Source organism: Nansenia antarctica, assembly GCF_963989245.1.
Source record: "Nansenia antarctica genome assembly, chromosome: 16".
Lineage (NCBI taxonomy): Eukaryota > Metazoa > Chordata > Actinopteri > Argentiniformes > Microstomatidae > Nansenia > Nansenia antarctica.
The window spans coordinates 7,586,020-7,600,594 of record NC_137686.1 but is presented as its reverse complement, the minus strand read 5'-3'; the positions used below and the strand labels follow the sequence as shown (position 1 = coordinate 7,600,594).

General features: G+C 50.6%; 1 protein-coding gene across 1 annotated transcript in view; it reads left to right on the top strand.

The window, feature by feature from the left end:
- usp34 (ubiquitin specific peptidase 34) overlaps positions 1-14,575 on the top strand; it is a gene marked incomplete at its 5' end in the record, with an annotated part of 75,863 nt that overhangs the window by 28,666 nt on the left and 32,622 nt on the right. The window contains 25 exon segments of the mRNA XM_080546597.1: positions 164-279; positions 2,570-2,697; positions 3,054-3,143; positions 3,450-3,545; positions 3,855-3,937; positions 4,049-4,203; positions 4,498-4,611; positions 4,724-4,823; positions 5,410-5,572; positions 5,975-6,101; positions 6,435-6,582; positions 6,810-6,910; positions 8,542-8,757; positions 9,200-9,325; positions 9,501-9,623; positions 9,783-9,866; positions 10,051-10,137; positions 10,444-10,644; positions 11,052-11,134; positions 11,294-11,334; positions 11,633-11,757; positions 12,109-12,261; positions 12,627-12,731; positions 13,410-13,465; positions 14,116-14,420. Of these exon segments, the coding sequence (XP_080402723.1) occupies positions 164-279; positions 2,570-2,697; positions 3,054-3,143; positions 3,450-3,545; positions 3,855-3,937; positions 4,049-4,203; positions 4,498-4,611; positions 4,724-4,823; positions 5,410-5,572; positions 5,975-6,101; positions 6,435-6,582; positions 6,810-6,910; positions 8,542-8,757; positions 9,200-9,325; positions 9,501-9,623; positions 9,783-9,866; positions 10,051-10,137; positions 10,444-10,644; positions 11,052-11,134; positions 11,294-11,334; positions 11,633-11,757; positions 12,109-12,261; positions 12,627-12,731; positions 13,410-13,465; positions 14,116-14,420 (3,126 nt within the window).

The window sequence follows — 14,575 nt, the reverse complement described above, 5'->3', positions numbered from 1 at the left end:
ACACACACACACACACACCTGTCATCTACCACAAACACCTGGTGCAAGGCCGGGTCTCTCACACACACACACACACACACACACACACACACACACACACACACACACACAGACACACAGACAGAGGAGCAGTCTAATGTGTGTGTGTGTCCTGCCCCCCCAGGCCCGGCGGTCCATAAGCACCAGTACTCTGGCCACGCAGTGACGGACATCAACCTGGACAACGTCTGTAAGAAGGGAAACACCCTGCTGTGGGACCTGGTGCAGGACGATGACGCGGTGAGACACTACACACACACATTTTAATCATTTATTTATGTCCACATAGAAACAAGTATACAGGGACACAAATACTGAAGGCACAGATGGGATGCATTCACAAACAGACATGGACAATGTCTTTCACATACAACAGGACAAGACTCACGGGTACAAGTAACACCGTCTCCGCCATATATGGCGGCTGCCAATAATCGCAGAGACAGAGCAATACTTGCTGAGCCTTTTTGCTTCTCCCTTGGACATTCCCAGTAGACGTAGTCCTCTGACAACCAATCTGTGCACATGTCCAAGACTGCCAAATATAAAGACTAATAGCGTACACCTATAGCCTAGCTCTGAGATGGTATCTACAAGCTGCTGGTATTTCATGACCTTAGTCATGAAGGCTTCCTCTAGGCTTATATCAAAGGTGCATGCTACCTCTAATACAGACACCTCTCTGGACTCTTCATTAACAACGACAACATCTGGTGTGTTAGCAGACAACTGTGAAAAGTGACATTGGTCATTACAGAAATTGAACATAGATGCATTGACACAAGCATGTGTCTCATTTTCACTGTAACTGGGAAGTGGAGTGATATGTCCTTTACTATAAGGCTCACAATTCTGTCATGACGTGCTATATACATTCCTTTGTAAACATAACAGCCATTCAAGATGTGTGATAGTGTTTCTGTAACCTGTTCTGTGGTGTGGTGCAAGCAATGAGGAACCTGAGTGGAAGGAAACCAAATAGAGAGGTTGAGTCTGGTAGGAAGGACTTGTAATCTGGCCTTGGTTGTGAATATGACAATGTCCTCATCGAGTGCAGTGTTTTTTAGAAAAGAATGAGAAACAGAGTGATCAGCTGTGGGAAGACATGCCAGTTTTCACACACACAGAGACACAGACACACACACACACACACACACACACACACACACACACACACACACACACAGACAGACACAGACACACACACACAGACAGACACGCACACACAGACACAGACAGACAGACACACACACACACACACAGACACACAGACACACACACACACACACAGACACAGACAGACAGACTAAAGGAGAGGGTTAAAGCTGCAGAGAGAGTGTGATGAGAGAGTGTGATGAGAGAGTGTGATGAGAGAGTGTGATGTGGATGAGAGTGTGATGTGGATGAGTGTGTGATGTTGATGAGAGAGTGTGATGTTGATGAGAGAGTGTGATGTTGATGAGAGAGTGTGATGTTGATGAGAGAGTGTGATGTTGATGAGAGAGTGTGATGTTGATGAGTGTGTGATGTTGATGAGTGTGTGATGTTGATGAGAGTGTGATGTTGATGAGAGAGTGTGATGTTGATGAGTGTGTGATGTTGATGAGAGTGTGTGATGTTGATGAGTGTGTGATGTTGATGAGAGTGTGATGTTGATGAGAGTGTGATGTTGATGAGTGTGTGATGTTGTTGAGAGAATGTGATGTGGATGAGTGTGTGATGTGGATGAGTGTGTGTGATGTTGATGAGAGAGTGTGATGTTGATGAGAGAGTGTGATGTTGTTGAGAGAGTGTGATGTTGATGAGTGTGTGATGTTGATGAGTGTGTGTGATGTTGATGAGTGTGTGTGATGTTGTTGAGTGTGTGATGTTGATGAGAGAGTGTGATGTGGATGAGAGTGTGATGTTGATGAGTGTGTGATGTGGATGAGTGTGTGTGATGTTGATGAGAGAGTGTGATGTTGTTGAGAGAGTGTGATGTTGATGAGTGTGTGATGTTGATGAGAGAGTGTGATGTTGATGAGAGAGTGTGATGTGGATGAGAGTGTGATGTGGATGAGTGTGTGATGTGGATGAGTGTGTGTGATGTTGATGAGAGAGTGTGATGTTGTTGAGAGAGTGTGATGTTGATGAGAGAGTGTGATGTGGATGAGAGTGTGATGTGGATGAGTGTGTGATGTGGATGAGTGTGTGTGATGTTGATGAGAGAGTGTGATGTTGTTGAGAGAGTGTGATGTTGATGAGTGTGTGATGTTGATGAGAGAGTGTGATGCTGATGAGAGAGTGTGATGTTGATGAGAGAGTGTGATGTTGATGAGAGAGTGTGATGTTGATGAGAGTGTGATGTTGATGAGTGTGTGATGTTGTTGAGAGAATGTGATGTGGATGAGTGTGTGATGTGGATGAGTGTGTGATGTTGTTGAGAGAGTGTGATGTTGATGAGTGTGTGATGTTGATGAGAGAGTGTGATGCTGATGAGTGTGTGATGTTTATGAGTGTGTGATGTTGACGCCCCCCCTCCCCTCCTCAGATCCACCTGTCTGAGGGTCTGATCAACGAGGCAGAGAAGCTGCTGTGTTCTCTGGTCTGCTGGTTCACCGACCGACAGATACGCATGCGCTTCATAGAGGGCTGTCTGGAGAACCTGGCCCACCACAGGTACTGCCCCCCCCGTGTGTGTGTGTGTGTGTGTGTGTGTGTGTGTGTGTGTGTGTGTGTGTGTGTGTGTGTGTGTGTGTGTGTGTGTGTGTGTGTGTGTGTGTGTGTGTGTGCGTGTGTGTGTGCATGTGTGTGTTGGTCACCAGGTGTTACATTGGAATGTCACATGAAGCACTGACTTGTAACACTGATCTCCCCTCTCTTTCTCTCCCTCCCTCTCTCTTTCTTTCCCTCCCTCTCCCTTTCTCTCTCCCTCCCTCTCTCTCTCCCACCCTCTCTCTTTCTCTCCCTCCCTCCCTCTTTCTCTCTCCCTCCCTCTCTTTCTCTCCCTCTCTCTTTCTCTCTCTCTCTCTCAGGTCTGTGGTCGTCTCTCTGCGTCTCCTACCTAAGCTTTTCGGCACTTTTCAGCAGTTTGGCTCCAGCTACGACACCCACTGGATCACCATGTAAGTGCCGCCTTCCGTTGCCACCATTTTGTAGCAACACTGTAGAGAACAGTAACAGAGGAAAAGGTGTTATGACGATCATAGTTACCTGTGATATCCTGCTTGGTGTTATGGTGGTCATGGTAACCTGTGACATCCTGCTTGGTGTTATGGTGGTCATGGTAACCTGTGATATCCTGCTTGGTGTTATGGTGGTCATGGTAACCGGTGACGTCCTGCTTGGTGTTATGGTGGTCATGGTAACCGGTGACGTCCTGCTTGGTGTTATGGTGGTCATGGTAACCTGTGACGTCCTGCTGCTCTCAGGTGGGCGGAGAAGGAGCTGCACATGATGAAGCTGTTCTTTGAGAACCTGCTGCACTACATCCAGGAGGTCAGGGAGCAGAGACACAAGTTTGCCCTGTGAGTCAACCTTCCTGTCCACTATGCAAACGTGTGTGTGTGGGGATGCGTGTCTGCGTGAGGGTGCGCGTGTGAACTTTCCTGTACACTACGTAACTTCCTATGGGTTAAAAACCCCAAAATGTCGACTGTGTACTCTTTTAAATGTAGAAATATGACGGATTAAAACAGACGCATTGCGGTTTCTAAGCAATAGGTGCAACTGTTGTTTTACCGCTGTGATAAAATGTGAAAAGAAAAATCAGTTGAAAGAAAGAGAGAGTTGAATCTGACGTGTTATTGTCTCTCATACCTGCTCCCCCCCCCCAGGTACGCCCACAGTGCAGAGGTCCAGGTCCGACTGCAGTTCCTCACCTGTGTGTTCTCCACCCTGGGATCACCTGACCACTTCAGTAAGTCTCACCTCTGTGTGTGTGTGTGTGTGTGTGTGTGTGTGTACGTGTGTGTGTGTACAGTACTAACCCCCCCCCCCCCCTCCTCCTCCTCCCCCCCCTCCCCCTCAGGGCTGAGCCTGGAGCAGGTGGACATCCTGTGGCACTGTCTGGTGGAGGACGGGGAGTGTTACGACGACGCGCTGCACTGGTTCCTCAACCAGGTGCGCAGCAAGGACCAGCACGCCATGGGCATGGAGACATACAAGCACCTGTTCCTGGAGAAGGTACACACACACACACCTGGTCCACACACAGACCTGGTTGAACACACACACCTGGTCCACACACTTGGGAGAACCCAGGTTAGACAGGACACATACCTGTTCCTGTGTTGAGTTTCTGCAAGGCAGGGATCTGTACAGAGATGTGTTCAGAAGCTCTGGATGTGATGACTCCTCTCCTCTCCTCTCCTCTTCCCTCCTCTCCTCTCCCCCTCTCCTCTCCTCTCCTCTCCTCTCCCCCCCGCCCCGCCCCGCCCGCCCCTCCTCTCCTCCTCCTCCTCCTCCTCCTCCTCTCAGATGCCTCAGTTGAAGCCAGAGACCATCAGTATGACAGGACTCAACCTGTTCCAGCACCTGTGTAACCTGGCGCGCCTAGCAACCAGCGCCTACGACAGCGCCTCCAACTGTGAGGTAGGCACACACACACACACACACACACACACACACACACACACACACACACGTCAGCCTGTCACCCCCCCAACCTGTCATGTTAACCTTTGACCCCTCTCTCTCTCCGTAGCTGTGTGGTATGGACCAGCTGTGGGGCATCGCTCTGAGGGCTCAGTCAGCTGACATCAGCAGGGCGGCCATCCAGTACATCAACTCCTACTACATCAACGGTGAGGGTCCCTCACACACACACACACACACTAGGCGTGGGCGGTTTTTCTCATTTTTTATACGGTTAAACCGTCCCACAAAGAAAACCGTGACGTACGGTTTAACCGTGGCGTTCAAACCCACGTTGTCGCAGGGCTTCGACCGAGCCGCGTGTTTCAAACGGCCGAGCCCTGTCCTCTCTGTGAACCCGCTCCCAGCGCTTTCCACCAGCAGTGCTGAAAAATGCCCTGAAGATAAATAAATGAAAGCAGCGCTAAAAATACTTTTGGTTCGTAACGAGACGATGTCTGGACAGATTGGGACTGTGTGTGGGAAACACGTTCAGACTGGGCTGCTGGTGCTTCTGGTGCTTCTGGTGCTGCTGGTGCTGCTGGTGCTTCTGGCTTTGAACAGAGAAAGATCCACTGTCTTAGTCTGTTTGCTTGTTGTGAAGGGCCGAGTTACACCGTGTTTTAATATTTTGTGTGTGTGTGTGTGTGTGTGTGTGTGTGTGTGTGTGTGTGTGTGTGTGTGTCTGTGCGTGTTCGTGTGTCTGTGTGTGTGTGTCAATACCTGTGTGTGTGTGTGTGTGTGTGTGTGTGGCAGCAGGTAAGACGGGGCTGGAGAAGGAGGAGGAGTTCATCAGCAAGGTGATGGAGAGTCTGATGATGTCATCGTCCCACCTGGAGGGCGACGCCCACTCCTCCCTCACCATCATAGAGAGAGGCCTGCTGATGCTGAAGACACACCTGGAGGCCTTCAGACGCAGGTACACACACACACACACACACACACACACACCCTGGGACTAACCTCCAGAGCACACTAAAGCTCTGATTGGAAATTGTGAGACAGAAATGTGCAATTGCTACTCCTAAGATGTTTTTGTTTTTTTTATAATATGTATCTGTTATCTCTTGTCTGTTATTTATTATGTTTCATTCACCAATTTTGTAACTTGTATCTGTACTGGTCTGCTTTCTTGGCCAGGTCTCCCTCGAAAAATAGATTCTTAATCTCAAGGGAACTCCTGGTTAAATAAAGGTTAAATAAAATACAAATAACTGTTGACCTTCCCTTCCCTCCCTCCTCCCCCCTCGCCCCCCCCCCCCCTTCCTCCCTCCTCCCTCCCTCCTCCGCCCTCCCCTCCCCCCCCCCCCCCCCCTCCCAGGTTTGCCTACCACCTGCGTCAGTGGCAGATCGAGGGGACGGGGATCAGCAGCCACCTGAAGGCCCTCAGTGATAAACAGTCTCTGCCTCTCAGGATCGTCTGCCAGCCTGCCGGCCTGCCAGACAAGGTACACACACACACACACACACACACACACACACCCTCACACACACACTCTCGCACACGCACACTCACTCACTCTCACACTCCCTCTCACACTCACTCACACACACAGACACTCCGAACTGTGTGCCATCCTACTTGTATTTTGGTGTACTTAATATATACGTGTATTTTTACACTCTCTCTCTCCCTGTGTGTGTGTGTGTGTGTGTGTGTGTGTGTGTGTGTGTATGTGTGTGTCTCTCTCTCTCTCTCTCTCTCTCTCTCTCTCTCTCTCTCTCTGTCTCTCTCTCTGTGTGTGTGTCTCTGTGTGTGTGTCTCTTTCTCTGTGTGTCAGATGACCATAGAGATGTACCCCAGTGACCAGGTGGCAGACCTGCGGGCGGAGGTTACCCACTGGTATGAGAACCTGCAGAAGGAGCAGATGAACCAGCAGGCCCAGCTGCAGGAATACGGACAGAGCAGCCGCCAGCCTGACTACCCTGGTACACACACACACACACACTCTCACACTCATACTCACACTCACACTCACACTCACACTCACACTAACACTCACACACACACAGGTGCATGCAATAACACACACCCACCACCAGCACACACACACACTCACACACACACACACATCCCTACCCCTACAGTGTTTGTGACCAGTGTGTGTGTGTGTGTGTGTGTGTGTGTGTGTGTGTGTGTGTGTGTGTGTGTGCAGGGGGTCTGATGGGGCCAGTCAGGATGATCTCGTCAGGTCATGAGCTGACCACCGACTACGATGAGAAGACCCTCCATGAGCTGGGCTTCAAGGACATGCAGGTAACAACAATAATAATAATAATAATAATAATAATAATAATAATAATGATAACAACTTACATTTATATAGCGCCTTTCAGGGGACTGACGGTCGCTTTACAGAAATACAAGAAAATTCCAAAAAACAGACAGACAGTCAGACAAACAGACAGACAGTCAGACAGTCAGACAAACAGTCAGACAGACAGACAGTCAGACAAACAGTCAGACAGACAGACAGTCAGACAAACAGTCAGACAGACAGACACGCAGTCAGACAAACAAACAGACAGACAGTCAGACAGACAGTCAGACAGACAGTCACACAGACAGTCAGACAGACAGTCACACGGACAGTCAGACAGACAGTCAGACAGACAGTCAGACAAACAGTCAGAGAGACAGTCAGACAGACAGTCAGACAGACAGTCAGACAGACAGTCAGACAGTCAGACAGACAGTCAGACAGACAGTCAGACAGTCAGACAGACAGACTGTCAGACAGTCAGACTCTCTCCCTCCCGAACAAAATTGCCTACCACAACTATGCGGATGACACTCAAATCTACATAGCCCTCTCACCGAACGACTATAGTCCCATTGACAATCTCTGTAATTGCATTGAGCAAATAATCGCCTGGATGACACAAAACGTCCTCCAACTAAACAAGGACAAAACAGAGATAATTGTATTCGGTGCACCTGACAAAAGATCGAAAGTCAGTGCAAAACTTGATTCTCTCTCTCTTCACAGTAAAAAACAGGTCAGAAATCTTGGTGTAATTCTAGACTCCGATCTAAACTTCAACAGCCACATAAACTCAATAACTAAATCAGCCTACTATCACCTGAAAAACATAACAAGAATGAGAGGTTTCATGTCCAAGCAAGACCTTGAAAAACTCATCCATGCATTTGTTTCGAGTAGACTTGATTATTGTAATGGTCTACTAACAGGCCTATCTAAAGGAGCTGTTCGTAAATTGCAGCTCATCCAAAACGCCGCTGCTAGGGTCCTAACAAAAACAAAGAAATTTGAACACATTACACCAATCCTGAGATCCCTGCACTGGCTACCAGTCTCTCAGAGAATTGAATTCAAAATCCTCCTAATTACATACAAATCACAAAATGGTCTTGGACCAAAATACATATCAGATCTCCTCCCACCCTATATTCCCGCAAGGTCCCTAAGGTCAGCTGAGACAAATCAGCTAATAATTCCAAGAGTAAAAACAAAACACGGTGCAGCAGCTTTCAGTCACGCTGCTGCATGCTCCTGGAACAAACTCCCTGAAGAAATCAAACAGGCCCAAACCCTTAAAATATTTAAATCTAAGCTAAAAACCTTCATGTTTTGCACCAGTTATGATTAAACACAAACACTTCTATCAATGTCTTTTTTCCATTAACTATTGTCTTTTTAAATGTTTTATCTATTTACTTCTTATATTTGCTTTTATTCATTGTAATTTTTATTTTCTTATGCTCCTCTTGCTGTATTTTTAAATAATGCATGTAAAGCACTTTGAATTGCCCCTGTTGTATGAAATGTGCTATACAAATAAACTTGCCTTGCCTTGCCTTGCCTTGCCTCCCTCTCTACCATCTTACTCTCTCTACTCTACTCTACCCCCCCCCCCCCTCCCCAGATGGTGTTTGTGTCCCTGGGCGCCCCCCGGCGGGAGCGTAAGGGTGAGGGGGTGCAGCTCCCGGCCTCCTGCCTGCCCCCCCCCCTGAAGGAGCACATCCCCATGCTGCTGCTGCTGCAGGAGCCCCACCTCACCACCCTGTTTGACCTGCTGGAGATGCTGGCCTGCTTCAAACCCCCCAACCCCAACGCAGAGAGGGCCCTGGAGAGCCCCGAGGTGGGTGGTTGGGGAAGGGGGGGGGTTCTCCTCTCTGTCTGAGCTGTCTGTGCGTTTCCGGAGATTTCCGTTGCCCGTAAAGCGTCTGTCAGAGAGTCGTTCGTCATCCAGGGCTTTTTAATATCTCTAATATCTCTGTACCCAGACTGACCCTCACAGGACAGACAGAGGGGTGAGACAGGGGGGTGAGACAGGGGGGTGAGACAGGAGGGTGAGACAGGAGGGTGAGACAGGGGGATGAGACAGGGGGGGGTGAGACAGAGAGTCAGACAGGGGGGTGAGACAGAGGGTGAGGCAAGGGGGTGAGGCAGGGGGGTCAGACAGATAGGGTCAGACAGAGGGCAGGTTGCTCTTTTCTCGCTGGCTCGCTCACTTTCTCCCTCTTCTCGTGTGTCTGTGTGTGTGTGTGTGTGTGTGTGTGTGTGTGTGTGTGTGTGTGTAGAGCCTACGGTGTGAGGAGCTTCACCTCCATGCAGAGAACCTGTCCAGGCGCGTCTGGGAGCTGCTGATGCTGCTGCCTACATGTCCCAGCATGCTCGTGGCCTTCCAGAACATACAGGACGACACGGTACACACACACACACACACACACACACACACACACCCTGACCCAACTTGCTGTTGAGAACAGAACATACAAGATGACACGGTACACACACACACTCCTTCCTCATCATTCCTGTGTGTGTGTGTGTGTGTGTGTGTGTGTGTGTGTGTGTGTGTGTGTGTGTGTGTGTGTGCAGGGGGGAGAGGGTCTGTGTTGGAAGGACCTGCTGAGGATCAAGTCGCCCCACAAGCTGCTGTACGCCCTGGAGATCATCGAGTCCCTGGGGAAGCCCAACCGCCGCATCCACAGAGAGTCTACGGTACCTCACACACGCACACACACACACAGATATAATAATGATAATTCATTATAATTATATAGCGCTTTTCCAGGCCCAAAGAAGCTGTATATACATACATACACACAAACCTGTCTCATCTTGGACTCTGTGTTTTGTGATGTGTGTGTGTGTGTTCAGGGGAGCTACAGTGACCTGTATCCAGACTCTGATGACTCCAGCGAGGACCAGATAGAGAACAGCAAGAACTCCTGGAGCTGCAAGGTGAGAGGACCCCTGACAGCACCTTGAGTTGCCCCTGTTGTATGAAATGTGCTATACAAATAAACCTGCCTTGCCATTTACAATGACATTTACATGTTCTCCTCTCTCCTCTCTCTCCTCCCTCCTCTCCCTCTCCTCCCTCCTCTCTCTCTCTCCTCCCTCCTCTCTCTCTCTCTCCTCGTAGTTTGTCTCATCCGGGGGTCTTCAGTTGCTGTTGGAGATCTTTAACTCTGCCATCCTGGAGCCCAAAGACCAAGAGTCCTGGACAGTGGTGAGTCTAGAACCAAGAGTCCTGGACAGTGGCGAGTCTAGAACCAAGAGTCCTGGACAGTGGTGAGTCTAGAACCAAGAGTCCTGGACAGTGGCGAGTCTAGAACCAGGACAGTGGCGAGTCTAGAACCAGGACAGTGGCGAGTCTAGAACCAAGAGTCCTGGACAGTGGCGAGTCTAGAACCAGGACAGTGGCGAGCCTTGGGCCCCTTGGGAAAGAAAGTGACCCATGTACTTTCTGTCCATCCCTCTCTCCCTCCCTCCCTCCCTTTCCTCCCTCCCTCCCTCCCTCCCTCTCTCTCTCCAGTGGTTGCTGGACTGCCTGGCCTGCCTGTTGAAGCTGATCTGTCAGTTTGCGGTGGACCCAGCTGACCTGGACCTGGCCTATCACGACGTCTTTGCCTGGAGCGGCCTCACCGACAGCCAACGGAAACGCGCCTGGCCGGGCAAGTCCCGCAAGGCCACTGGCGACCACGGGAAAGGACTACACATCCCACGACTCACTGAGGTAATTAATACACACAGGACTACACTTCCCATGATTCACTGAGGTATTAATAGACAGGACTACACATCCAACGACTCACTGAGGGATTAATGCACAGTACTACACTTCCCATGATTCACTGAGGCATTAATACACAGGACTACACATCCCACCACTCACTGAGGGATTAATACACAGGACTACACTTCCCATGATTCACTGAGGCATGAATACACACAGGACTACACTTCCCATGATTTACTGAGGTATTAATAGACAGGACTACACATCCAACGACTCACTGAGGGATTAATACACAGGGCTACATATCCCATGATTCACTGAGGTAATTAATACACACAGAACGTGACCTTGATTCTGTGTCATATATGTGAGTGTTACCTGGTCTCTCCTGCTGTGTGGTCCAGGTGTTCCTGGGTCTGGTCCAGGGCACCAACCTGATCCAGAGGCTCATCAACGTGGCCTACACCTACGACAACCTGGCCCACAGGTGAGACCAAGCCCACATCACCACCCTGACCTCTGACCTACAGCTAACTCTGGTCATATGACCTCCAGCTAACTCTGGTGATATGACCTCCAGCTAACTCTGGTGATATGACCTCCAGCTAACGATGTTCCTCAACCTAACTTCCTGTTCCTCCTGCAGGGTTTTGAAGGCCCAGTCGGATCACAGGTCTCGCCACGAAGGTGAGTTTGACTGTTTGGTAAAGCTGCGTCTTAAACAAGGAATGATAACTGTTGTTACCCAGCAGTGTCTTAAACAAGGAATGATAACTGTTGTTAACTAGCTGTGTCTTAATATCCCAGTGATGGATCAACTCTGTTCCTTTGTGCAGCAGTTTTCTTTGATTTCTCTCTATCTTCTCTCTCTCTCTCTCTCTCTCTCTCTCTCTCTCTCTCTCTCTCTCTCTCTCTCTCTCTCTCTCTCTCTTTGTCTCTTTCCTCTAACTAGCAGTAAACAGTAGCATAATGTTTCCCCCTCCAGTGACCCACTACTCCATGTGGCTGCTGGTGAGCTGGGCTCACTGCTGCTCCCTGGTCAAGTCCAGTCTGGCCGACAGCGACCACCTGCACGACTGGCTGAAGAAGCTCACGCTACTGGTCCCTGAGGTGAGGCTGGGGGAGGGGCTAGGAGGCTGAGGGAGGGGCTAGCTGGGAGCTGGGGCAGGGGCTAGCTGGGGAGGGGCCAGCAGGGGGAGGGGCTAGGAGGAGCAGAGGACCCAGCTCTGATGTGTGACCGTAAAAATATACATATCACTTCAATATGTTGTTGACTTCCATGTTGTTTTGTTTACTATGCTACAAGCTAATTCAATGTAACTGTGTGTGTGTCGCCTGTGTGTGTGTCTGTGTCTGTGTCTGTGTCTGTCTGTCTGTCTGTGTGTGTCTGTGTCTGTGTCTGTCTGTCTGTGTGTGTGTGTGTGTGTGTGTGTGTGTGTGTGTGTGTGTGTGCCCCTGCAGACGGCGGTGAGACACGAGGCGTGTAACGGGCTGTACAAGCTGTCTCTGTCTGGGCTGGAGGGAGGAGAGTCCATCAACCGCTCCTTCCTGCTGCTGGCCGCCTCCACGCTGCTCAAGTTCCTGCCGGACGCCCAGGCCCTCAAACCCCTCAGGGTGGGATAACACACACACACACACACACACACACACACACACACACACACAGGTACACAAGCTGCTACTTACACACACCAACCACTAGTTAGCGCGTCTTGTAAATTAGCCTGCCTCCCACACAGAAAAATGCAAAATATCTTTACATTAGCTTATCCTGATGTGATTATGAAAATGTAAGGATACTGTAGAACGCACATATCTAGGAAAAGTCTTGAAAGGACGGTCCTGAAATTTTATTGAGTGCAAAGATATATAAAAAAAAAATCTGTTCTAGTGTTAAAGGTCTCTCTATCTAACTGTGTGTGTGTGTGTGTGTGTGTGTGTGTGTGTGTGTGTGTGTGTGTGTGTGTGTGTGTGTGCAGGTGGAGGACTATGAGGAGGAGCCCCTGCTGAGGACGGGGTGTAAGGAGTACTTCTGGCTGCTGTGTAAACTCATAGACAACATCCACGTCAAGGACGCCAGCCAGGTACACACACACACACACACACACACACACACACACCACCCACCCAGCCAGGTACGCCCCACACCTTCAACTCCTTCAGGATACACCTGAACCGGTCACTCGTTGGTTGGTTGGTTGGTTCAATGATTGGTTGATTAGATGATTGATTGGTGGGTTGGTTGGCTGATTGATTGGTTGATTGGTCACCCTCATTTCAAAGGTTTTTTATTGAGCCAAAACATTGTTGACATACATTATGTTGCATCAATGCTCATTTTCGTTTAGACGAAAGAGATGCAAATATATATTCACGTATCTGTAACACTGTCAAGGGGCGGCTGTGGCGCAGGAGGTAGAGCCACCGTCTAATGATAGCAAGGTTGGCAGATCGGTGGTTCAAGCCCCGGCTGGCCACATATCGAAGTGTCCTTGGGCAAGACACTGAACCCCAAACTGCTCCCAGTGAGCGGGCCAGCGCCTTGCGTGGTAGCTTGCCGCCATTGGTGTGTGAATGTGTGCGTGAATGGGTGAATGAGAGGCCGTTGTAAAGCGCTTTGGATAAAGGCGCTATGTAAGTCCAGTCATTTACCATTCAAGAACATCTTTCAAGAACAAAAAAAGTTTGACTGGTCAGTGTGGTGTGTTCGTTGACTGGTCAGTGTGGTGTGTTCGTTGACTGGTCTGTGTGATGTGTTGCAGACCACCCTGCTGGACCTGGATGCCCTGGCCAGACACCTGGCTGACTGTATCAGGAGGTGAGTCACACTGTCCCTGACCAACACACACCTGTTGGTCTGGTGTGTGTGTGTGTGTGTTCATCTGTACGTGCATATCAGAGTCTTGTATAGTGCCCACGTATAACTTTATCCTGTTTCCCTCCATCTCTCCCTCTCTCTCCTCTCCCTCCATCTCTCCCCTCTCTCTCCTCTCCCTCCATCTCTCCCCTCTCTCTCCTCCCTCCATCTCCCCCCTCTCTCTCCTCTCCCTCCATCTCTCCCTCTCTCCTCTCCCTCCGTCTCTCCCCTCTCTCTCCTCCCTCCATCTCCCCACTCTCTCTCCCCTCCCTCCATCTCTCCCCTCTCTCTCCTCTCCCTCCATCTCTCCCATCTCCCTCCTCTCTCCATCTCCCCCATCTCCCTCTCCCTTCCATCTCTCCCTCCATCTCTCCCTCCCTCCATCTCTCCACTCTCCCTCCTCTCCTTCCATCTCTCCTTCCATCTCTCCCCTCCATCTCCCCCCTCTCTCTCCTCTCCCCCCTCTCTCTCCTATCCCTCCATCTCCCCCCATATCCCTCTCCCTCCATCTCTTCCCCCTATCCCTCTCCCTCCATCTCTTCCCCCTATCCCTCCCCTCCCCCCTCCCATCCCCTCCCCATCCCCCCCTCCCATCCCTCCCTCCCCCTCAGCCGAGAGATCCTGGACCAGCAGGACGGGGCGATCGAGGACGACGGCCTCACGGGCCTCCTCCGCCTGGCCACCAGCGTCCTGAAGCACAAGCCGCCCTTCAAGTTCAGCCGCGAGGGCCAGGAGTTCCTCCGCGACGTCCACAACCTGCTGTTCCTGCTGCCCAGCCTGGCCGACCGCGCCCAGCCCAAGTGCAAGTCCCAGTCGGCCCGGGCCGCCGCCTACGACCTGCTGGTGGAGACGGTGAAGGGCTCCGTGGAGAACTACCGCCTGCTGCACAACTGGGTCATGTCCCAACACATGCAGGGTGAGGAGGGGAGGGGGAGGAGGGGAGGGGGAGGGGAGGGTGTAGGAGGGGTGAGGTAGGGAGAGAGAGAGGGGTGAGGAGTAGAGTGTAGGAGGGGTGAGGGAGGGAGAGAGGGTTGAGGAGGAGAGTGTAGGGGAAGGGGGGGAGGGAAGGAG